General features: G+C 40.0%; 2 protein-coding genes across 2 annotated transcripts in view; both read left to right on the forward strand.

Moving 5' to 3' along the window:
* The first annotated feature begins 709 nt into the window (after positions 1-709).
* On the forward strand, positions 710-4177 carry RPS16 (ribosomal protein S16). Its single transcript, XM_074870660.1, has 6 exons — positions 710-830; positions 918-973; positions 1705-1806; positions 2578-2674; positions 3790-3837; positions 3981-4177. The coding sequence occupies exons 2-6, from the start codon at positions 926-928 to the stop codon at positions 4124-4126; spliced, it is 441 nt and encodes a 146-aa protein (XP_074726761.1). The 5' UTR covers positions 710-830; positions 918-925; the 3' UTR covers positions 4127-4177.
* A 6061-nt stretch (positions 4178-10238) lies between these two features.
* OTOGL (otogelin like) overlaps positions 10239-25933 on the forward strand; it is a 102032-nt gene continuing 86337 nt past the window's right edge. Inside the window, 10 exon segments of the mRNA XM_074870243.1 lie at positions 10239-10317; positions 11276-11315; positions 12397-12445; positions 14581-14641; positions 16323-16421; positions 17111-17265; positions 20491-20612; positions 21801-22006; positions 24715-24842; positions 25466-25572. Of these exon segments, the coding sequence (XP_074726344.1) occupies positions 10239-10317; positions 11276-11315; positions 12397-12445; positions 14581-14641; positions 16323-16421; positions 17111-17265; positions 20491-20612; positions 21801-22006; positions 24715-24842; positions 25466-25572 (1046 nt within the window).

The raw sequence follows: 25933 nt of genomic DNA on the forward strand, positions 1-25933 counted from the left end.
GTGCGGCTCCCAGGGCGCAGCGCCGGTCGCCCGGAGGCGGCGAGCAAGCGGCCGGGTTCCCTCCCGGGGAGCGGCGGGACATCCCCAAAGGGCAGATGCGAAAGCAGCAGCTTTAAGCCAGCACGCGGGCTCCCGGTGCGAGAACCTGCCTCCCTAAAGGGCGGCTGACAGCGCCTACCCACCGCGCACCGAGTCTAACGGGACTCCCTCCCTCTGCTTCAAAAGGAGAAAGTGAAGTAATTCCGTGTGCGACAAAAGCAATTTTTAAAAAATAAAACGCGGGGAAAAGGCCCTACACCACCGTGCCGAGGTCACGGCGGAGAACCTCACAAAAGCGGCAGCCTTACCAAAAGCCCGCTCCACCCCGTTTAACCCTCACCAGCGCCTATCACGCCTCTCCCGCCAGCCGCGGGGCCCAGAGGCCGCGCCTCTCTGCCAGGACGGAGGCAGCAGGCACAGCCCCTCCAGAAAGAGCTGGAGAGACACAAACACGGCCCCTCCGGCACGGCACGGCACGGCACGGCACGGCACGGCACGGCACGGCACGGCACGGCACGGCACGGCACGGCACGGCACGGCACGGCACGGCACGGCACGGCACGGCCCTCCCCAGGACGCCGCGGGATGGCGGTTAAGGGAAAGCGCGCGCCCACGCTCCCCTGCCCGCCCACCTCCGGCTGCCGCAAAGCGCAGCCAGACAGAGGGAGGAGCCGACAAGACGCCCTGTCGCGCTGCCGGAAGCCGGCGTTGCGCTTTACGGCCCGACTGCCCCTGAGAAGAGGCTGGGAAGCCCCGTCCGGCCTTTTCCCGGTGCTGCCGCTGAGGGGAGGGTGAGTGTCAGGGGGGCTCCGGCCTCTACCGCCCCGCTCGCGCTCTCTCCCCCGGCAGTGCTAACGCCACTTCCCTCTCTCTTGCAGGAGGAGTCATGCCGGCTAAGGGTCCCCTGCAGAGCGTCCAGGTCTTCGGGCGGAAGGTGAGGCTGGGGGGCTGCGGCCCGCTTCGTCACCTCCTCATTCTCGGGCTGAGCCGCGCCCTGGGGCCTTACGCACTCGGGTTCCCTCAGCCCCAGCTCGGGAGTTGCGGTGCCGGCTCGCCAGGGCTGTGTGGCCGGGCTGCTGCGCGGGAGGGCCAGCGGTGGCGAGGCCTGCTGGGCAGCCCACGTGTCCCGCTCCGTAGGCGCTGGAGCGCGCCGTGTCCCCAGCGTCGTGCCGGAAGCGGGAGGGAAAGATTTGTTCTTTTAGAGAGGGGGCCTGGGTTCTGTGGGTCGGAGCCCTGCCCTCTCTCTCTGGTGTACTCCGGAGCAGCCGCCGCTGTCGTCCCCAGGCCATAGGGGCCTGGCTTATCGTTGCCGGTGTCGGAGAGCCATGTTATGAATTGGTGGGGGGAAGATACAAGTTCGCACTGTTGGCACTTGTGAGGAAATGAGCCACAGAAATACCGTGTTGGAGAATGGAGAGGGTTTCTTTCCCTCATTTATAACTAAATCTTAAAACTAGATAGCATTTATAACTATAAATGTAATTTTATTAAGATAGTGTCTTAATACTGCAAGTCAATACTTGGAAGTGTAAGGAGTGGTACTTTTTAGTGTGAGATGTTAATCTTGGACATAAAACTAAGATTTTTAGATTGTTAAATAGAAATCTGCTTCACACTGCTATTGCAAAAATGAAATGCTGTACTATTACACATTTGGGTTTTTAGAAAACAGCAACTGCTGTTGCCCACTGCAAGAGAGGAAATGGCCTCATTAAAGTGAATGGAAGACCTCTGGAAATGATTGAGCCCAGAACTCTGCAGTACAAAGTAAGCATCCACCCAGCCTCCCCTCCCCCATCTCCTCCTGCCCGCGCTTTGGAATTTAAAATACCATTATGCTCATAATTGCTTGGGGATGAAGAAAAGTTGCTTGCCTTATTGACAGTACTAAATTTTTGGTTGTGTGTTACCTGATCACCTGAAATGTAGACACTGTTATCAAAATTCAGGAAACTGACTTTCTGTGATTGTCTTGTTGGGAAGGGTGAGTGTTTTGCTTAACTGGATTCATGTATATTAATGTAAATATGTGAAGTATTTTCGGCACTTCATTTTTTAATTGAAATAGGTGACTTAAAACAGTCCTGTTTAAAACATTCTTTAGGACTTGGTAAAGTTGTTTGAACACTGCTGAGAGCATCTAAAACTGAGTAGATGAATATAAAGTGTAATAAGTAGTGGAGAAAACAACCCACAAGTACTTAAGGTCTTCAACTTTAATAACATAGATTTATTTTTCTAATGCTGATGTAGTTATGGCATTCTACTTAAACTGTTCCCTTACTCTTAATTCCCATGTGCATATGCTTTGCTGTTAAGATTTTTGAAAATTCAAGACTTCAGAAAGATTATCTGACAGAAGTACTAGTAGATGTCAGAGAATTCTGTAGGAGGTGTGCTTAACTTGGGTGTGTGCTTGTATAATCAAGGTTCCAGTTTTCAGAACATTCAATAACTTCACATCTGGTAAACCTATTACAAGCTCTAATCCTTGTTCCTGATCACAAATTAATTTTCTTACTGTGTTTTGTTTCCCAGCTGCTTGAACCTGTCCTCCTCCTGGGGAAGGAACGGTTTGCTGGTGTTGACATCAGAGTCCGTGTAAAGGGTGGTGGCCATGTAGCACAAATCTATGGTATGATTTTTGGTGGTATTTCTGGTGTGGGCTGGAACAGGTCAAGCCACATATTTAAGAGGCTTGAGTTTAGAATAGTAACTTCTGCATCTTGATGTTCTATTTCTTTTTCCACTGTGCAAATGTAGTTTTTTACTAAGGGCTTATTGGTTATATTTTATGTGCAAAGCTGTAACATCTGGAGTAAGCTGAATGAAGTAAATTCATGAAACTTTGAGGAAACGATCTTTGCATCTTGCCTTGTGACAAGACAGTTCAAGTGCAGCAGAGCACAAAGATTTTGGGAGGGGAAAAGGGGATTTATCATTAGAAATTATACCTTCAGTTGTAAATTTCTAGGTTATTCAGAAGCATCTTTCAGCTGACCCGCAAAGCTAGGTGGTTCTTCCCCTTGTAGAGAAGATTGGGAACATACTTGCACATAGAGTTGCTTTTTACATATGATAGACTTGTTCTGCTGTTGCATTTTGGGTATAGGTTAGTGATGTGGAGCTCCATAAAGAGCAGAGGCGTGTTTTAGTTTCAAAGTTGATTCCATTTTTCAAAAAATTCAGATTTTTATCAAAATCCTGATCCAGATAACCGCCTAACATTAGCTTTACAGTTACTCCCATACTCCTGGCTTGAGTTCTGATTACTGTGTTACTATGCTACAGGCCTCTTTTATTGAGATGTGCTAGAAGTGCTCCTACTGTCCCATCATTCCTTTTGCCTCCTTAGCCTTTGAACACACTGATCAATTTTATCCTTGTTGGAAATTATAGACATTTCAAAGAACTGTGTTTCTGAGGTTTTGAAAGTTGACTGCTTGTAGGTAGAAGATGAACCTGTGTTAGTACTCAGGAGAGAAGGTGATCAAGACTGCTTGTGTACAGTTCCTTGGCTATCTGGCCGTTGTCAAATCGACACATGAACTGTGGATAGCCTATTGGCACGGACTTCTTCACATTTGCCAAAGTAAAGGTCACATGGAGTATGTGGGAGGGGAGATCAAGGAGGGAAAGGACAATTTAGCAAAAAACAAGACAGCAAGTTTCTCATATAACTGGCAATTTTTGTTTTAAGTTTTAAATACATTTACAGTCCTTACTGATCCGTTACCTTTTTTTTAACAGCTATCCGTCAAGCTATTTCCAAAGCATTGGTGGCTTACTATCAAAAATGTAAGTTGTTTTGATTGTTGTATTAGCCTTAAGTGGAAATGTATGGCTTCAGGTAGTTTTGGTGCAAAAAACATTAATATAGATTTGTTCCATGTGAAACTTCTTAAACTGAAGGTTTTTATGTTTTTTTTTTTTTTAAACAGATGTTGATGAAGCTTCAAAGAAAGAGATCAAGGATATTCTAATCCAGTATGATAGGACTCTGCTGGTTGCAGATCCACGCCGTTGTGAATCCAAGAAATTTGGAGGACCTGGTGCTCGTGCACGCTACCAGAAGTCTTACCGTTAAAATTGTTCTACAGTCATGTGACAGTCAATAAACATCAAGAGAATTTGATAAGTTTCATGTTTCTGAATTCTGTTTTTCTGTGTGGGTAAATAGGTTTTTCACTGCATGTTAACTTAAGATTGATACACCAATTGATGGGTATTAAAGTACAGTCAGAGCGCTATTGGCAGTTCTCTTTTATCCCTTTGTAGTAAATAAGCCTAGATAGATAGGGTCTTGGGAATAAAGAGGAGCTTTCTCCCGTTGATAAATGTGTGGTTATCAGAACAATGAAGAAGGCTTACATCCATCCTGTTTGTGGGTACGTGCAACAGTGTAGCAGTTGATTAAAGCAGAGTTCAATCTTTGCCTTTCTGGTGAATGTACACAAACATGGACCTTTTCCAGTACCTGGATGGCCACCCTTCACGGTGTTATGAACCAACATGAGTAGCCCATCTTCTTCCCATGTGAAAATGTCTGGCTCAGCCCAGTTACAGACTTGGTCCATAATGCCACACGGGTGTGGCTCTTGATTCCTAGATGGTAACTTCTATATCATGTGTTTGGTGATGTGCTTTAGTATGCTGCCCTAGTGTCGTGCAGCACGTTAAGCATCTTTCCACGTACACTTCAGCGCTGGTAGTTCATGTTCTCACAAAGGACTTCTGTTTTCCTTGTATATTCGCCTGAAATGCTACACTGAGAGTGAAGTTCCAAACACCACTATGGGATACTATATGGCAATGAGTGTTGTCTGTCTGCTGGATCTGCTTTTGTTTGTGCTTGCCTAGTGGCTAGTGGGAAGGAATTTACCCCCTCGAGGGTAACTCCTTCAACACAGTGCGAAAGTGGGTATTCAGGCAGCAATTCTGACATTTGTATTTATAAAGTTTACATTGCCAAAACCAAAGTAATTACTGGGGCAGTGAGGGGAGGGTTTATTGAACTCTTGCCATACCAGATAATACAGAGGCAGAGATTTCTGGATTAATATGTCTAAATGGAGGAAACTTAAAGTAACAAACCCCATATATTCTTTTTAAAAATGGTATTTTGTAAATGTAAAACAAAAGGATTTTGTCTTACAAATAAGATTGGGTCTAAATGATCCATCCTTCAGCTACATGTTCACACAGTACAAGCACAGGGAGATGGAGACCTGGAGAGCAATGTTAAGTGTTTTAATAAAAAAAATACCCTTTTGGAAGACAGACAGTTGCTTATGTCATGAGCTCAGTGAGGCAATTTGAAGGCCTTAGGGAAGTAAGTGGGAAAAACCTGGAGTTGAAAGTATGGCAGTAATTTTCAAAGAACTAGCTAGGGTGTGTGTGTGTGTGTGTATCAAATGTGAAAAGAAATGCTGGAGAAATTCCAGTTTCTCATCCATTGAAAGTGAAGATTTTCATTCTGGAAGTGATCTCCCAGGACAAAAAAAGAGTAAAGTTCTGAGTAAGACATGGGATGTGCCAACAAAAGGCTGTTGGAAAGGCTAATTCTGTCTTTTGGAAGAGTTGTAAGTAATTGAGGCCTTGGATATGAGCTGGCCCAACAGGCACGGGCACAGCCCTGGGCTGGTGTTTCCTATATTTGAAAAAAAACAGTTTGGAGAGGAACTGGAAGAAGCATTGGAGACTAAGCAACTGAGAGCCTAGCTACTGCTATACTGCTCTCTAAGCCTAGTATTTTTGTGTCTATCATATGCTTGTATGCCAATATGGAAATTGCTATAGGAGCACCTTGATACTTCAGAATTTTGTTGGGCTTTCTATTAATGTATTTCTTTCACTTGTTTAGTGGTAGGTCATTTCAGTGTACTCAGTCAACACAAAGTTAAATCGGCTTCCGTTGTGAGTTGTGAATTTGCAAAGAATATTAAAATTTTGCCTTTTTGCTCTAGTTTAGGGAAATAGGTGCTTGTGGCTTTTTATAAATGTTATTTGTTATGATGTCTCTCTGCTTTTTCTGTAGAAAAGCATTTAAGGCATTTTAACTGAAGTGTAGTTATTCAAGAGTTAAACGTGTAACTTGAACAAATTCCTTCTGAAAAGGAATTCTCCATCCATCTCCCATTTTAGCTGTCAGAGTCTGCCACAAAATACTGCATTACATGACCCGAATAGAAGCTCTTATTCAAACCCCTCACGCTCCCATTGAAGCAGAGGGGACTGTTGTATATTCTATCACCAATTTACATGCCAGGATTTGTTGTCTTATGCTAAATGAATGAGATATTCTGTTCCAGACTTTTGCTGCCTCTTTGGCAAGATGCTTGGTTTGCTTTCTTCAGTCCCCTCTTTCTGCACCCTCAGATCTGACCCATTTCTCATCCAGTGAGTTCTTCAGAGTTTCTACCGTGTAGCAGAGCTGCTCACAAATTATTCTAGCTCTTGGGCTGCTGAAAACTGCAATGCTCTGCCTCCTATCCTGGCTTTCTAAGGAAAAAGATGCTATGCAAGGTTAATTTCAAAGTTGATTACTTGAATTCCTATGAGCTTTGTGAAAATTGGCATCTTGATAGATGTTAATTAGGTTCAGCTGAGGAAAAATAAGCCTTTTAGTTGTTTGGCTCGTGTGGTGACTGAAAAGCAATGGCTCACTCATTGCTTAGGAAATGTGTACTGCCCTGCCAGTTGGCACATATGTACCCTATGCCATGGCTTGTCCAAAACTGATTCTTGCCTAGCTGTTCGAGCCATGGGACGCAGGGAAAAAGAGAGGACACAAAGTTACTGTGGTGTGAAACTCAGGGAGGCAGGGGGAGATGCAATACCTGATGCCAGTAACCTTAGGGGTAGATTTCACAGCTATGGGGAAACCTGATGTATCAGTTTTTCTACCCACAGAACGGCTTGTAAGAATTGGGGATTTTTGTTTTGCTGTTTTATGGAAAGGCTGAAAATAAAACACGCATTGCTACTAATATATCCAGAGATGCTATCTACATGTCATTTCTTCAACCAAAAGGATCTTAGCACAATAAAAATGCTTTCTGAACTGAACTCTAATCCTACAAAAATGCCCCATTAATCCTGTAGAGTGATGTCAGCCCAACTGACTTGCTTTCTAAATGAGAAATGTTCATGGAATCAGGCTGGGTGGCTGAAGATTTTTGTTCTAAATGGTCACTTACTAATCACCCACTAGAGGGCTTAACTTGATTGGGGAAGCATAACTACTGTGAAGTTTGAAGGTGTAAGGAGAAAACCTGCTCATAAAAATGTTTCCTTTTCTGATGTCCTGATTCTGCAGGGATGGCAATCAAGCTCTTGTCATTGAGCATCTGTTCTGGCCAGAGACACACTCCCCCAGAGAAATAGTTTGATTTTCAAGTCCCTGGCGAGGTTCTTGAGCAGCTGTGGAGGTGGTTCTTGGAAGAGGAAATGCCCCTAGCCTCATATCGCCCAGCTCTTTCATTAGTTTCACTGATGTTAATCCTTAAGAAGATCAGGTGCGCACATCAAAATGTGGACTTATTTGAATTCTTCGTTGAAAATACCAGTTTAATGAAGCTTGAAGTGCAAGGTCTAAAAAGTACCATGTTTTGTTAATGATGACAGTGGATCCTGTTCTAAACCAGAGCAAGCTTGTACCCGTGCCACTGAAAGCAGTTATTTTCTCACCCACTGTTTATAACCCTGATAAACTGTATAACCCGTATATAAAATTAAGTCCTTTCAAATGTTATGATGGAAAATTTGGGGCAAATAATTTTTGACTGTAGCATGGAAATACATGAACATCAAAATGTTTAAATTTTATTTATAAAGAGAAATCTGTAACTTAAAAATGTAACACTGGCTTTTTTAAAGTGTGGATCAGTATGTTCTGCACTGTGTTTGTTTTCTTACAACAGTGATTATTTTCTAATGCATTTTTTCTGTTCAAAATTTTCCGAAGTCCCAATATGTGAGTATTCTACTACTTGTGTAGATAACGTGTCACTGCCTTGATATAATTTGATTCGATCTTTTAAAATCTTTTTCTTAATATAGTCCTCTGAGTTACAGTTCAATGTACTTGGCTGAATAATTCTTCTTCCTTTTTAGCTAACATCCTTCATGTGCTTGCAACTGTGCTATTTCCTACCCTGCCTTGAGCAGAGATATCCAGACCTAATGAAGCCTTTTGCTATAACTCTGACAAAGTCCCTCTGCAGCTGATGAGGCTTGGACTACTTTTTAAATGTTAGAAGTTAAACAGCTATGAAATATTAGCATGCACCAAATATTCCCTCAACTTTGTTATAGAAAAATTGTAAAAAAAAGGAAAAGGCTGTTTTTGATAGTTTCTGTTAAATGAAAATAGGTAATTTATATTAATGGAAAGAATTACTTGTGAAGCTGCATATGAAGCATGGTGTAAAACATGGTCTTGAGGAAGGGAAGAATCCCAGATCAGATTTCTCAGAAGAGTTTGAAACAGTTTCTAAAGCAAACTTAGCTTGAAAGTAAGATAACACAGAGACTGTAATGGAATTTGGAAGCTCTAATGCTTGGGTTCATCTCAGCTTGAGAGCAACCTAAGGCATTGTCCTCTAAGAGTAGGTTTATGAGAGAGTGAAATGTTGAGTAGCCTCTGCTACTTCCTATAATATAGGTGCCCGCATAATAGTTCACAGTCTGTGAGTATGACTACATCAGTGTGTTAATTTGGATCAGGAACTCACTTCTGCTTCTGTTTGCAGTCTGGAGTGGTTTTGGACCACATGGAGCAGACGAAACTAAGCTGGGAGATACAGTCCAGCTGCTGACCATCCCATAGCTAGTCAGAAGTAAAAATAAAGCAAAAAACTTCTTGAAATGTAAATTATGTGAACGTCAGCTTCTCAGATCCAACAGTAATAAAAATAATTCTTAAGAAGTACTCCAATACAGTGTAGTATTAGAACTTGTATCAGTTTGCAATAAGTATCCTTGGGCCTCCAGCAATCCCAAACCTGCATGAGTACTGTTGGCTGCTGTGTGGACACAGGGTTTTTTCTTTCTCTGTGGTTGGGGAGGTTGAGTGTTTTACTTTGCCTTCTCTTCTACTCCAGCTGGGGAGCATGGAAGAGAAAGGGCTAGAAGAAATAATGGGAGAACTTTTTAACTCAGAGAGGCCATCAACTTCTACATTTTATTTGGGTCCAAATCCACCTTCTGTAGCATGCTCAGAGGGTCTCACGAAGCACATCCTAGGAAGAGTATAAGGTTAGGCAAAAATAGGCTTCACACAATAAAATGAGTAGTAGCAGTTTCAGTTAGCATTATATGTGTCTTTAAAACTGTGCTTTTAAATTATTCTGTTAGGGTAAAGCAGGTAAGATTTTTCTATTTTAAAATATGATAATTTTTAATTTTTGTGAAATTATGGTTTTATATTTTAATGAAAATTAGAAACAAACCCCATTGGCCCTCTTGAATTCTTTCTCCTTTTTACTAATATGAAAATGTCATAACATGTTTTATTAAAAATGAAATATAATTATCCTCTGGGAAGCCTTCTTTTGTGATATAAGCAGGCTATAGAAAAAAAATATCTAAAATAGTCTTAAAAATCCAGGTGTATTATTTAATGGAAGTTCACGTCTCTCCTTTTAGAACAAATAAGGAATATTAATATGTTAATCTCTAAAACCATCTGGTTATAATTTATACAGTAGCATCATTCCAGGGTCTTGCAAAAATATTTCACTGTAATAAGCACTAAAGGGCAGCACTCAGCGCAAGCCTCAAAGCACACAAAGGTGTGTGACGACTGAAGGAACTCTCAAACCATCATGACATGGCAACATTTCTATGTCATTGTCTGCTGTGTTATAAAGGGCCGATTCAATTCAGCAGAGGAGTAATACTCTCAGGTCTGGTGAAAGTGTAACTAATACAGACTCTGCTGAGGAGTTACCATGCATTACTAATGAGAGACATGCAGTCAGAAAGTTGTATGCAACACTTGCAAAGCTCCTGAAGCCGTATGTAGCTACCAAGCTTGATGTCTCCTTTTCTTTTCCTTTTTTGCATTGCATTATTTTAAATAATGCATCCAACTATCTAACTTTTAAAGGATTTAAACACACTGTAGATGTTCTAAGATGCCATCGTAATCAAAGCCACTATTTTGGATAAATTTCCTATTACTAAGTTATACTGAAATGAACATTGTGGGAAAGCTCAGTTTAATGATACCGTGGAGTATATTTTTGCTTCATTCACTGCTGTCCTCTTTGCAAGGTAAGAACTTTATTCCATTTTTGTAGTAATACTAACTTTTAAAAACATTTTTCTAAATATTTTAATATTACAGCTCCTTCTTTTTCTATCAGTATAAAGCAATTTTTTTGACCCTTGCTGGAATTAATAAATAAAAAAGTTTTTAACACAAGTTAAAAAACTATATATATCACCATTCATGGGTATAGAAAATAAAATATAGCTCTTATTTTTCTTAAAAAAAAGATACATTTTTATGTCTAAATTTGTTACAAAACAATTATTTAGGAATGAAATGCATTTCTTGGCTTTCTCACCATTATTGCCAGATGAGTAAGCATCTAATGATTTTCAATGGGGTATGATTTTGTTTGAACAGACTGCACCTGCAGTTCAAGCATTTTTAGGATACTAGGGTAAATAATTGCTCTTCTAGTTATAGAAATGATCCTATTTTCTATGTAATACAAATAGATCTTGTAGATAGTTTTCTTGCAGCAATTATAAAGATTTCTAAGGCAACATGAGAAAGAAGGTTTTTGGGCTATTTGTTTGTTTTTTAAAACATGGACTCTAGAGCATTTAAAATTATTTACAATCGAGTTTTACAAGTAACATTCAGAAAATTATTATAGGTAACCACTCTAGAAGTTTGACTCTGGAAAACTCTGAGCACCTCTTGTATTTTATCAGTTCTGAGCCTTTGAAGAACTATGAACTCTTTGCTCTTTTTCATGGTAGCATGTACCATGGAAACTTGCAGGTGATGAGTACTTGAGAGAAGCAAGTGCTCAGGAAGGAAAGCATGTACTTCTACATCCCTTGGAAACAGAAAAATATTGTGTAACGATGCTCTGGAAAACTTAGGATCATTAACAAAATTCAATATTGTTGTTTTAAACTTGACAAACTGTTGGTTGCCAAGTGCAGAGTGAGACTGTAGAAAAATAATTTAACCTGATGACTTTTTAATTTACAGGATCTTATTGCAAGCTTTCTCTTTTGAGAAGAACTTCAAGGTAAGCTTTTATTCCTTATTTGTCAAGTCCTACAAACAGAACAAGGAATGTGACGCAGTGCAAGTTAGAAATTAAAATATAGCCTTGAATTCAACATGTAAAATGTCATGTAGATGTACATTGGATGTAAAACACACTTTCAGAATGTTTACAACTCTTTTCAAAGAATTTACATAAAGGACATGGGTCCACTGAAAAATTGAGGTCCTTATGAAAAATGATGCTTCTATGGTCTCAAGAAAGCTTAGAGGAATAATGGAATGAAACAAGCATGAGATCATGATTTCATGACTGGAAAAATATATTAAATGAGTATCATTCTACAGTTTTAATGGCATGATAAAATCCTAGCTGCTATTTGAAGCACAGAAAAGTAAATGCTATACAGCCTTAAAATAAACATTTTCAATACAAGTTTTCATGTAGAAGCTGAAATCCAAACAAAACCCAAACTAGGGAATGTTCCTGATCCCATTGAATTAAATGGGAACTATGCCATCAATTTCAATGGAAGCATCCAGTCGGACATAGCTTTGGATGTCTAATGACCTCTAATACATCTAGCGAACACACATGCACATCAAATGATATGCCATCTTGAACTGTTGATAAAACTAAGTATGTTTTGTAGTTCGATGCCCTCGTTTCTAAACTTAATCACAAATTTAAGTCAACTACAGCTGGAGAGTCATCTCTTGCTATTAAAAGTTCCACCACAGTATATTCAAACAACACTTGAGGGAACTTGCAGCCACTCACATGCAGTGTCAAGTAAATATGAAGCTGCTTTACAATTTTGTATCCTGTCATGTAAGCCTATTTTGCCTATTTACGTCTTCCCCACAAGCTCCAGGTACCTCCCTGTCCAAGCACAGATTGGAGTGCTGCCCAATTCTGTAAAATGAGACCACAAAAAGAAAAAAAAGGGAAAAGAAGAATCACCCTTTTAAATGTTAACCCAAGAAAGACCTCTTTGATAAAGTGATGGTAATCCGAGAGAAAACCTTCTCTCCAGGGAGCTGCTTATTCAAGTTGCTCCAGGGACCTTTGATTATACAAGATCCTTTTTGTTTTCTTCCAGAAATGAGTTTAATGCAACTCGACAGAAAAGAGATCTTGTAACAGCCGAGGTAGGTTATACCTCCAGAAGCAGGAGGGAGGGGAAACTGTCCCCCCTTTTCTGCTCTGGGCCTTTGCTGTCCTTACAAAGGAACCTTTGTGGGGAGAAGGGCCACGGTAACAGGAGGACAGTGAGGAGGAGCAGCTATTCCCTACCTGCTCGCCCCCACCCTGAGCCCATGGCCTCATGCCTTCACTCACTCCCAGCAAAGCACCTGGTGGGCAACCCACCCTGACGAGCCAACTGACGCACACCATGGGAAATAAAACCGCGATGCTTCTGTCTTTTGTGAGGGCAAACAGAGATCCCTGGAAAGCTGTTAGTGTTTGGTGAGAGGCACAATGGCGGCACCACCAGCAAGGCTCCCTCCCACACATGGTACAGTGGCAGCTCTGGCCTGGCCTTGGTTCCCACCGCCACAGCCCACCGCTACCTCAAGCTTGCATCCCAGAAATGTTGCACTAAAATTTAATAGTAAACGGAGGAATCTTGTTCCCCAGCTGGTACATGTTTCCGGCTGCAGAGCCCAAACAAGAGTCATAACCCCACTTGATGGGGGCAGGCGGGAAGCCCAAGGCAGTCCCTCCTCACGGTCCTGTGGGGAGCCTGCTGCCAAATCACAAATTATTTTCTCTGAGTCGCTTTGAGATGTATGTGCCTCCTGACTGAGTCAGAATGTAGCTGGTGTGAAATGCTGTGCTAAGGTGAATTGAGCCTCTGAGGGAAATGGGCCCTCAGGACTGGCAGTGTCCCAGGAGGCCTCCAGCAGGGAAGTGCTGTCACAACAAGGATGCTCTGCCTCCCCAAAATAATGCAAAGGCCAAAAGCTGCTTTCCTGAGGAGGATGGCTCAGAGTAATTATCAGGCGAAATGGAATGGGTCTTGTTGTGAAGGAAGGGAAAGGATCCTCTCTGGCTAGAAATGGGCCATGGGGACCAGGAATAGTTTTGTTCTGGGGGCCTTACAGCTGGTGGTTTGATAGGGAACAGGGAAGTTTTTATGTCACTGTACAAGGCATTAATGATACTTAACCTAACCTGTTCCTTGCGCAGTGCTGTTCACTTTGAGATCCATTAATTCAAACTCCAGACATGGAGAATGACTGGTGGCAAGAGGGAAGAAAGAAATTATCTTACAAGCAAAGGCTTAAACAATTTGTTTTGCTTAGTCATGTAAGCAAGACTGGCGTATACGTCTGTTGGGAGCACAGAAGGGTAACTGTTTTCTCATAGAACATCAGAGAGGGAATAAATAAAAACCACAGGGAAGAAGAGCTATTTAAGCAGAAGGGCCAAGCTTTATAAAACAAAGGGATTTAAACTGGCTATGAATAAATGTAAGAGGAAAATATTTAACTACCCGGCACTTCACCCTGCTAAACTTTCCAATCAGACTAATGGGGGCAAAACCCCAGAGTGCTTTCAGCCTGGAATGGGATCAGTTGTTGGACGGGACAATGAGACGTGACAAGCTGCAGTAGCAGAGTGCTGGGTCAGATCAAGGGCTTCCTTACAGTCTGATGCTCCCCAGTTCCTAAAGAAGACAGGAAGCAGATCAGGCACATTCGCCTTCTCTTTTGTTTGGGATGAACTGAAATGAAATTCTGAAGGATCTCAAGGAGGAATGAAATCCATCGCAGCTGGAGTGGCCACAGTGGGATAATCAGGGTGTGGCACAGAGCATGTTAGAGGAGAGGATGAAATGGAGGGATATCGCATCTTCGAGCTCTCCAACTATTGGTATTTGACCAAAATGAAAAGGGCAGGAATGCACCCTGACCCTTCACTCTTCCTTCCAAATGTAAATGCAAAACTTCCGAGCTGGAGCCCTGCTGGTTTATGGGCACTGGAAGGCATGGAGAAGAGGCCAGTGGTGATCCCACAGCGCACCTCAATGCTTCCCCATCCCCCCAAAAGCTGTCCTTCTCCTCCCCACATGCTGGTTCCTGCAGTTACTGCCTTCTCCACTGGCCCAGACTTCTGATGCCTCCTGTAGCACCTGCGGCTGTACCATGTGCTGTCTGAGCCACAAATTACTCTTCCTTATTAAAAGTCCCAACCCAAAGTTAGAGCAAGGCCTCAGGCTCGTATCAGCTCATTTGTAAATCACAAACACCCTGATTTTGCTTTTATGTTTCTCTGACAGATTCAAGCTGCCTCTCCTTGGTCGCACCTTCATGGGGCCTTGATGCGGAGTCCACCAGGAGGTCAGTGCCATGCTCCTCACCCACAGGAGGAGAGATGGTCCTGAAAATGCTGCCTTCCTATCAGCTCTCCTGTGTTTATGTGGGTTGTAGAAGCCCTCCTCATTATGTCCACTACAAAACCCTGCCCCATCTCATTTTCTCATTTTATCCATGTTGAATCATGGAAAATTCCCATTAAAATTGCACTTTCAGAATAATGACTTACAGCCAAACCTGAACAGGTAACTAAGCCAACCCTTTGATTTTTTTAAAAAAAGTTTATTTCCATTGCAATTCTTCTTTTCTACCACCTTTTCTGGCCTTGGCAGAGGATGTAAATATGTCTGAGAGGTGTGTAACTGTTTATGTGAAGGGACAGGGGTGCTCAGGCAATGCACATGCAGCTGCTCCTGGAGGACTTTAAGCATTGTACAAGCACATAAAGCAGGTCCAAGTTACAGAAGTTGTTTTGCAGAAAAGTTCATTGTATGCAACCAAACTTTGTTATCCTTCTTGGAAAATACGTATGCCTGGGTAAGTGCTTTCTATTGTGTTTTTCCATGTAAATAAATATATGTAATTTTACAACTCACAATTCTAACAACAACAAAGAAGTTTTCCACATTAGTGCAGTTCTATAAACAGTATTTTCTGCTTTGTCGGTATTTTCAGAGTATCTGTGTATATTTGGAAAGCAATTCTTAAATGGAAAAAATTCAAAACTGAGCATGGAAAGGAGTTTTCACAGTGAAGGCTGATGTTCTTAATCACTGGTAACTTCTGTGTGTCCTTTACTGTAAAGGTCCCATTTTGTTCCCATTTAACATCACTAGCAGCTTTACCATGGCTTCATTGGGAGCAGAAGGGCCTGTTTATTTCATTTACTTCCTGCTTTTTGCAATGTTTTTTTAATCTCCATCAGCAAGACTGTAAGCATTTGTATCTAGGGTTTTAATCCTCCCCCAAGAAGGAAAGCAACTATAAAACCTCATGAAATCTTGCTTTGGGACTACATTTCTTCTCCACTTTTGGGGAACTCAGCGAATGATTAGTAGATGGCAGTGAGGTCTTAGCTTCCAAACAGACTATAAAAACCTTTAATGAAATTGCTTTTTGAAACAATTACTAATTAAAATATAAAACAAGCCATTCCCATGGAATCTTAAGTCTCTGACTCCAGTTACCTCTTAAGCAGAAATAACCTTTTCACTGACTTTTTTTTTAGCATGGGAGGAAGACTATTTATAATTGGTTTTGACTGTAAATTATGTATTCTGGACTGTTCATAAACTGAATGTACCCTTTGCTGTAATGCTTAAGAGGGAGGAGCTGAACATATGTATAAATTATGCTGAATTTAGTCAATTAGAATAATCTGTGTCCTGTGTATTTTGAGGTCAGCAGGACTGGGATTTGGTTGCTTTACATGGGAACTTGACCTTTTGTTTGCTGGGAGGAGGTTGACCTTTTGCTCCTTTGTTAGTTTACAAGTCTCAAACCAAATGAGAGAGAATGCTTTTCTTTTAACCAAGGAACACAAAGGGTAAAATTAAGTAAATGTTAAAACCTGCAGATTGTTGTTGGTTAATTTTCTTAGCTAATATAGGTGCTTATGATTTAACAATAAACAGATATAATGTAGATCTCTCAGCCCGTTTGCAAAATACTGTATCTATTAAAAGGCTGCTATGCTTGCTTACAGGTTCATGTCCTCAGGAGTGCCTTAATGGAGCAGCCTGCACAGAGGCAGGTGACTGTGACTGTCAGTTATTTCAGGCTCAAGGAAGCAGGTGCCAAATTGGTAAGTTTGGGGCCAAAAGAGTCAAGTTTTGCTTGAAGGGAGATTTAAGGTGTAGGTTTTTAAAACAATACTGTTAACAGCATATTTGTGATTCCTCTGTAGTAGGACTGTCATTCCACTAGTAGCTAAGAGGATTAAAATGATATGCATTAGGGATATATATAGAGCAACATCAGGAATGCCTACATTTTAGCACCTGGTCTGTAATGATACATAGATAACAGATAGATCACTATCTAGTACATCAGTAGCTAGCCAGCTGTTCAATAGTTAACTGAACAACTAAAAAGTCACTGCATTTTTCTAACAAACAGTGACTTACTGCAAATAAAATTACCAACTATTTCAGTGCACTGGTCTCTGGAATCTGCTGCGTGTAGGGATCAACAAGAATTGTCTTCCAGGATCTGCAGCAGATCTAAATCCCTTGCCTCTACTTATAATTAAAATGTCTCCACTGAAGCAAATAAAAAACTTATGATCGCATGTGACTAAAACTGCAGCCTAAAGATTAAAAAAAAGTACTGATTTTATGTAAAGTTGAAGAAATGAGGTTATCTTTTGTCCTTGTTATGTATTTCCTTGATAAGCTCTTATTTCCTGTCTGAGCTCTTACTTTTGTATATGCTGGTGACACCTGTCAATTTTTGATTACCGTGCCTGTTGTAAACTCAGTGTGTTCTCTCCAGTACCTAACTCTGGTAAGGACAGAGATGGAATTTGCAAATCATGGGGACAGTATCATTTTGAAACATTTGATGGCATCTACTACTACTTCCCAGGAAATTGCTCCTATATTTTTGCAAAAGACTGCAGTGCTCCAGAACCCCAGTACACTGTCTGGGTAAGTATGTGAACATACACTAGAAATAGCACACTGACTATTGCTGTATTACAGGATTTATTTTTCACCATAAGTAAAATAAGTAGAGAGACAATAAATGGGTCAAACTGTTGCATTGCTTACTTAAATATAAAACTATGCTGCTGGAAAATGTCTAAGCGTATGTGCAGTGACTCAAAACACCAATGAAATGATAATCAACAGAGTCAGTATATTAGAAATAGAATTTCTTACTCCCCCTATCCTAACAAGGATTTCTGATCTCTCCTTTCTGGGACCAAAAGTGGGTCTTAAAGTAGACCTTGGAAACTTCAACAAACTTTAGCTGTCAGACTGTTAAAAAACCTGAGTTGCTGAGTAAAGTGCAAACAGGTATCACCTGCTTGAATATCTGGGCACCCAAGCGAACTGGGCCCCAATTCACAGCCATCACACTTTGGAGAGCTGCCTCCCCGGCCCACAGAAAACTGTCCCCTCTGGGGATTTGCATTCTAATTTTGGATTACCACTACATCATGCAGAGAAGATTAACAGCTCAAACGTCTTAATCTCGACCTATGTATGGGAGGCACTCTTTTTAGTAATTTCCTCAAATTGCTGAGTATCCATGGTTAATGACTTTGGGTCATGGAGAGTTCAAATTTATACCTTCTTTGAAGGAAGATGCCCTATTTATCAGGCTGTTAGTTATTGTGGGGAAAGGACATGAGTTCATTTTGTTACTTTTTACACAATGGTTGGGATTTGGTGCTGATTGGGCAGGAGAGAAGGGACAAGAGGCGTCCTAATTCTGAGCCCTGGTGGTCACAGTGCTCACACGGGCAAGGGTAGACCTAGATGCTGATTTCTGCTCCAAGGACTAGTTTTCATTTATAATCACATGACCTCCTCTCCCAGCAGATAATAACATCTAGTGAAGATAAATCTGACATCAAAACTGCCGTTTCTATTCACTCAGGTTACAGACAGATGCTGTTACATCTGCCTTCCATGATTTCATTTTAATTCTTTGGATTCTGTGTGCAGCTATGACCTTTTAGGAGTTTTCAGAAAATGCTGTAGCAAAGCTCAAGATTATATTAAAATCTAGAATCCATATTTCAGTGGATTCCAGTTATTCTGGAAAGAGATAAACTACCATTCAATTGCTGGAACAAATGTCATGTTTTGCTAAAAACTGGAAGTGTTTACTCAGAAAAGTCATAATTAATGTTGAAGCACTGCAGTCACTACAGGCTGGGCAATGGAGAGCCAAGAAACTTGCCAAATCCTCACATTATGTCTTTTGGCTTTAGCAATCCACCTCTCTAGAGGAGAAGAAAACACAAGAATTATTTTGATTTTCCTTGATTGTGTTTCTGTCTTGGGCCAGGTTTACATAGAAACCATCTGTCAATACTAGTAACAGTTAAGATGTCTTTAATTATGATTATCTTTATACATGTAAAAACTCTAATGCTTTTCCTGGTTTCGTTTATTTTACTCAAACAGTAACTAGTTTTTACTTCCACGATTAAGTGTCAGTTTAGGAAGATGAATTCAAGTGTGTGTTAGCACTGTATGTGTTTACCAACCAATCTTTTCTACAAAAGCGATAGCTCTAGTTACTTTTACAGCCTCTATTACTACCTTGGCAAAATGTTTCCCAATTACTAATCTATTCAGCTTCACAGCACTGTCAAGTAAACTGGTAATGCAACTCCCATCCTTCTCAGAGAACGGTGACACGCACAGGCATAGGAGTCATATATGAGGTATCTAAACTCTGTCTACATTATAATTTAGGTAATAGATACCTAAGATTCACAACACATTCCCCTCTCTCCTCAGTGGTGTCTAAAATCAGCTCACAGGCTTTTGAAACATTGTAGTCTAGGGCATCCCACAGGTTTGTGTGGCTCAGCCTCACTGAGATTAATGAAAGATGTTGAAGTTTTGCTCAAGGCCTTGGAGTATGTATGTGCTTAAAACTCACTTAGGCTAGACAACGTAATTCAAAATTTTGTAGTAGTTAATTGGTTACAGCATATGCACAGAAAGTTGGAGACTTATATCCCTATCATCAGTCAGGGTAAACCTGAACCCACAGTTTTCAAGTCCTGGGAGTACGCCCTGGCCAACGAAAGCTGTGTGGTCTCTGGGGACAAGGAACTTCCTGCAGGAGTTGTGCTCTGCCATGCCGAAGGCTGGGAATACAAAGGAAGTCTGACTTCAGGGGGAGCCTCCTTTTTGCCATGCTATAAAAAGGAAGAGTGCTGGTTTATCAGGCCTGTTCCAGTGTCTGATTGTGGATTTTTTTATGCGAGATCTACTTCAACGCCATAAAACTGTAGACATGCTGAGATAGGAATTGCATGGTTTTCACTTTTGGAAGCATGCATTTAAGGTCTGTTTAAGACCTCTCTCTAGTAGTGGACAGTCATGAAAGTTGCACATTGCCAATATCTGAGACACATAGTTTTGCAAATCTCTCTCTGGCTGACTGAAACTTGTATTTCCATTGCTGTGTTCAAACTAGAGAAGCTGATGTATGATTCAAACCAGGGCTCTCATATATATATATATATATATATATATATATATATATATAAAATGGCAGATTTCAGAAAAGCCTGCCCTTCTCCATTAGCAGGGCTGAAAAGCCAGTGTACAACGGGTTTTAACAGATCCACGTACATTAGATGCTTGCAGTAATCTGTGGGAGCACTCCAAAATCTCAACAAATCCTTCAAGAAGACATGTTGTAGTTCAACTGGTGCCAGTCTCAGCTGGCATGGAGAATGCTAGTATTATGCTGAGATTTTGTACTGGTTTGTAGTCCCCTCTTATAGATCAGACCTCTAGAAACAGAGCAATAGGGGTGTCTCCTCAGTGCAAATAACAAGCTCCTATGTTGGCAGTTATAAGCTAGCTCACTACAGTGTTTCTCAAGTTCATCTACATAAAATACCTGAGTATTTCATCCAGTATTTAAATGACTGTCTTGTGATGCTTGTGCTATTGAACAATTGCCGTATTTCTCAGTACTACCAGGTAGCGTGAACTTCTAGTTTTTCATATCTTTGTAATTGTGACTTTTTAATATTCTACGTATTTATTTGTAAAGCTCTTTCAGTGATTGGTGCATGGAACTGTAAAATATCATATATGAGTTTATGAAAAATTGCATGAAATTATTGAGAACAAACATTTATTCTTATTGTGTGTATGTTTTTCCCCTCTAAGGTTCATAACAGTCCTCACTGTTACGGTTCAGTATATACTTGTCAGAGGTCTGTTAGCTTATTTTTTTTAAACCGAGAAGAAATAATTATTTCAGGACATGAAGTAAGAAAAGATGGAATCAGGTAAGTGTTCTAATGATGGGTTTTAACATTTTACTGCAAAAACATAGTGTGGAGTTTGGGAAATTGATTCTTTTTACACCAGCCAGGGAAAATAATTTGATGTATATCCTTATTGATCCCTTGCTGTTTTTTATTGAGGCTGATGGAGCTCTAGTGTGAGCAAATGTAATGGCGCTGATGTAATACCCGAGTGAGGATAGCATACACTCCACACATGAACCATGTGTTCAACCTCTTAGCTGTAACTTAACAATTACCCATCCCTACTTTGTATAGACAAAGTCTGCATCAGACAGTGCTAGCTAATCCTTGGTGCATCCTGATACCATTTTGAACAAGGCAGTCATCATTTATTTCTGGTAGCTATACTTAATGTAAGACATAATCTTCTTCTAGACAAGTCTGAACTGGTTGAATAAAAGATCTTAAGTCCCCTTTGCCCCTTTGGGGCAAAAACTCCACAAAACGTCTCTGAGGTACATCAACCCCCAAAATTTACCAGCTTTTTTAAAAAAATGAAAAGAGGAGTGCAAGGCTATCATAAGTATGTTTTACTGGTTTACAGAAAGTTTCAAAGAGTTGTTAAGGTGTTCTTGCCATCCCCTTTGATGTAATGGTACAGCCATTAACATCTGAGATGGATAGCTACAGTGATACTGTTCATCCCAACAGAAGCAACTTTGGAAGATTAGAATTAGATCTGTGCTGGAATATTATTGTCCAGTGGTCTTTGGCCAAAGGAGGAAGATATACAGTATTTCGGTCAATGGTATTTTCTGTACTGTAAGTTCTTCCATTTGCAATGGTGACCCAATGATGACCCTGTGCCCAGAAGGGCTGCTGGCAGTCATAGTGTCACATAGCTCCTTGTGCAATGCTCGTGAAGTCACGTATTCCTCAACATGCTCCTGCTGAGCTTTGAAAATGAAGATTCATTATTATGTCAGGCTTATAACTGGTACAACTGATAGGTCTATAGAGCAGAAAAGCATTCATATTTGATAGTCAATATAGAGAATTAAACAGAAGAAAAGATAGTAAAAACATGATGAATTCTTGAATGGAACTGTCTGTATACACCTGGGAAAAGGGGCTTAGTGAGTTAGAAGATGATGTTCTATGTGGTATTTTTCTAGCACTAACCTCATCTCATCTGAGATCTTTGAAGCAGGCTGTTTATTTTTCCAGATTAATGTTGCCTCAGACAGTTGGAAATGCTTTCCTTGAGAGACTGGCTGATTATATTCTGGTGAAGACTACTTTTGGATTTTCTCTTGCTTGGGATGGAAACTCTGGCATTTATATTAAGCTGACAGAAGATCATAAGGGAAAACCTTGTGGCCTCTGTGGAAATTTTAATGGCAATAAATATGATGACCTGATACTACAAAATAGTAAGTAAATAACTTGGAAATACACACTTACCTTGTGTGAACAACTTCTATGTTCACTTTAAATATAATACTGTAAAAAGGCAGAGTCCTGTTTCATTTATTTCAGTAGAAAATAGAATATCTGCTCTATTCTTTCTCATCATTAAAAATGCTAAGGGAAAAGTTCCTAGTTCAAGAAATTATCTATATGTATGTTTAAGCCTTTTCTTGCTCAGCAAAGCACTTGGGGTATGTTTATCTTAGCTGATGAAAGTGCCTTCAAATAATAAATAAATAAACAAATGCTTGTGGTTTTTTTCTCTGTTTAAAGATGGAGGGAGAAGGGCCAAAATATTAATATTTGGAAAAAGCACCATCTCGAGTCCTTCGTTTATATGAGCATCATAAAAATGATAGCTGAAATATGTAAAATTCAAAGCTGTTTCCAGGGTCCTTGTATCTCTTTGTTGGTACTGTGTATTATGGGCCTCCAGCTACCCTGTAGGATGAGGAACTGCCCAATGCTGCATCTGAGGCAGAGATGACTTGCTAAGCTGGTAGAAGATTCTGTAGTCTATGCAGGGAATACTTTATAGGGACTTTTGTCCTACTTGCAAGCAGTGTGAAAAAAATAAAAAAGAACAAGCTTGAGAATATGATGAATATTTTTCTCAGTCTCTGATAAAAACAAAGATAGGACTGTTTTACTGTTACCATTAATTGCTGACAGAACCTAGTCCCAAGGCCCTGCATATTCTTAAATCACAAAAGTTATCTCACTGTAACTTTTCCCCCCCTCCTCTGTTTTTCCCCATTTTTTATGGTCAATAGTGGAGCTTTTTGACTTTCTAAGTGAAGGAAGATGAAGTGTACCTATCTTTGTATAGTCTTTAAAAATCACAAATTTTTCATATCTCTTCTGTCATGAGAGCAGTAATTTCCCTGCTTCATGCATCAACTGCATACCAGAGTATGGTATGTTTAATAATTAGTTAAAACTGGTGATCTGTAAAAATGGAGAAAAATGGAATTTGGAGGGGATAGTGAATTCACATGATCTCTAAAAAACAGTAATTTCAGTATCTTTAAATATATTATCTGTTATAAAAGACTTCCAACTCTTCTAGCATTTCTTCTAGCATTTTTCTTTATCAGAAATGATAGTATCATTGTAGTGTACAATCAAGAGTGCTATGAATCCTTTTAACCTTGAACCAGTTTCCTTGACTCAGTGCAAATACAAAGCATGAAGCTCTGATATCTTCATAAGAATAGACTGCTAATTCAAATTGCTTCAAAACTGCAACATTTTTCTAAGTTTTTCCAAATCTTATAAATCATTTGGGATGATGATTTATCTTCCCCAGCTAAACTACTTCCCCCAGTAGTGTAAGGGAAGCTCTTACATCTATCCTGAATCTTATGGAATCTGAATGCTCTCTATTTGCAATGCCCCAAATAAATAAGTTGCTGAGAGGCATGTAATACTCCATTACAAAGCACAGTTTAGAAACAAGCTCCTTTTCTGTTTTCTTATCTTCATCTTTAATGGCATCTTTGTATTGCTTTAATATACAAGGCTGTATCTGTGTGTAGAACTGTTTCAAGGACAGTGATTTTATTTTGTGGCATTTTTTGAGGACTTAGAAATTTTTTTCAACCCATGTCAAAATGTAAATAAAATATTTTTAATGTTTTTGCAGAAGCAGAATTATGTCAACAGGTTTACCTCTAGATCAAAACCCAGCTTTTTGTTTGGGAAGGGTTTTCTGCGTAAAGAACTATTCTGTCAGAAGGAGAAATATTTTAAGTCTCCCTGGCTCTTCAGTAAAATTGACTGGTGGTTAGGATCTTATCTTTGTTTATTTGTGGAGATCCAAGTACAAATACCTGATTAGCATGCTTTGGAGTTTTCCACTCTGCAGAGTGTCAAACTTTGTACATTCTGTGCTAGAAGGAGTTACATTAAGTTTTGGATAGTACAGCTCTGAAAAAAACTGTAGCCGGTTTCATTTCAATACTGTATTTCCTAAACAAACATAGAAACAGCTAACCGTAGCATAGATACCAATTACTGTAGGGTTCTTCAGAGTGGAGGCAGTATACGCTTTTTAAAATACTTAAAGAAAATGTAATATTTATTTCTTGATGCAAAAATATGGAAATTTGGCTCTGTTTCCTTACTGCCAACCTTCTTGTATGTTCATGTATCTTCCTCAGCCTGTTGCCATGACTTCCAGCCATGTATCTTGTTCATTAATTCTCCCATGCCCATGCTGTGAGTAGAGCTGGGCATGTAGTGGTGTGTTTGTTGTAGGGCTTTTCTTCAACAAAGGAAAAGAAGGGAGATAATAGTGCTAACTGACCTTTGTGAAACATGATGAAAGCCTTAAATTGTTTTAAAGAAATGTATTCTTTCTTAAGTATTTAATGCATTACGCTTGTCCTTATTTGTATATTTGTTATAAAATTGTCAGTGATTGCACTTTAAAAACCCCAACCAACACCTTGTTATATATTTTTTAATCTTTTTTTTTTTTTTTAATGTAGTATAAAACACTACCTGAAATTAAAAAAGAAAAAATAACATTACCACCTGTACTCTGAGCATATCTTGTAACTGGGGTAATGAACACATTGAAAAACTACAAGAAATTTCCAAGCTGCCTTTTGTGTTTGTGTTGACAATTTTTTTTCCTGGATGCACTTGCAATGTTTTCATGCAGTAGGTGAATATACAGAAGACATTGCTGAATTTGCCAATAGCTGGGCTGTGCAAACATCAGATGACGTAGCTTGTGTACCTACTGCCTCAGATTTTTCCAGTCCTTGCTCAGCTGATGCAGAATCCACTGAGGTAAATTAATCATGTTTTTTTATATATATATAAATATATATCTTCTTAATCTTCACTGCCTAGTGATGGTTCAAGAATCTAGCTATATACACCATGTTGAAAAAAGCCTTAAATGCACTGAGGCTTTGAGAAATAGAAGATTCAGATCAGGACCGTTGCTAGGGAATGTCTGAAGGTCTTCAGATTTTTAGCTTAAAAGTACAAAGGCTCAGATAGGATGTGCCAGGTGGCACAGGTCTGCTGGCAGAGCTTTTCATTGCTGCATTAAACTTGGGTTCAGTTTCCAGTCCTGGCATTTTACACCTCATTATTTCGGAAATTGTGAAATACTGCAGAAGTAACATACTCAGCTTCTGCACTGACACAAAATGCTTTTTTTGTCATTTCACACACTTTCTTCCCAGCTGGTTTAGGAGCAGCATGCAATCAAGCCAGCCTAGGCAGAGAGGACAAATTTTAGGAAGAATAATAAAGGAGACATAATAATAAATTGAGACTGTGAGATTCTCAAATTTTAACGGGGATATAAAGGACCCTAGATTAGGGAAACAAAGCTAAAAAGAATTATGCTTGTTCAGAAAGTGTTTGCTAACTGTCGTTTACCAATTCTCCTTAATGTGCAGGATATATTCTTCAAGTGCCAAATATTCCTACAGTTTCCTTTTCTCAGCTGTCATGAAAGCATAGATCCATATTCTTATATTTCTAGCTGTATGAATGATCTTTGCAGGTAAGACTGGAGTTCTTGTGTATTTATTTTTGACGCATGAAGTGAATGTTCACTCTTTTGTTTGATACCAGAACTGAGCAGCAGTGAGGGAAGTTAAGAGGAACCAAGTTCAAAGCAAAAGAGATGGGGTTTCTCAGTGGGTGATTTAGTGTAGAAACAAAGGGCACAGAACCTGCCTGCCAAGGGATGTTTTGATTGCTAAAGGTTTGCATGGATTCAAGGAAATACTAGACAAACACATGGAAAAAGAAATCCATGGAGAATCATTAATGACAAAAGAGGAGCTGCTAGTCACAAAAAACCTAAAACCTTTACCTGGAGGTCTTGAATTAAAAATATGTGGAGATGATACTGGAGGGAA

Source organism: Strix uralensis, chromosome 5, assembly GCF_047716275.1.
Source record: "Strix uralensis isolate ZFMK-TIS-50842 chromosome 5, bStrUra1, whole genome shotgun sequence".
Lineage (NCBI taxonomy): Eukaryota > Metazoa > Chordata > Aves > Strigiformes > Strigidae > Strix > Strix uralensis.

Excerpts from the sequence above, each read along its gene's own strand:
- RPS16 (XM_074870660.1), top strand. The coding sequence starts at position 926 with ATGCCGGCTAAGGGTCCCCTGCAGAGCGTCCAGGTCTTCGGGCGGAAG. Across the intron at positions 2,675-3,789 it reads CCATGTAGCACAAATCTATG|CTATCCGTCAAGCTATTTCC; the intron begins GTATGATTTTTG and ends TTTTTTTAACAG. Across the intron at positions 3,838-3,980 it reads GGTGGCTTACTATCAAAAAT|ATGTTGATGAAGCTTCAAAG; the intron begins GTAAGTTGTTTT and ends TTTTTTAAACAG.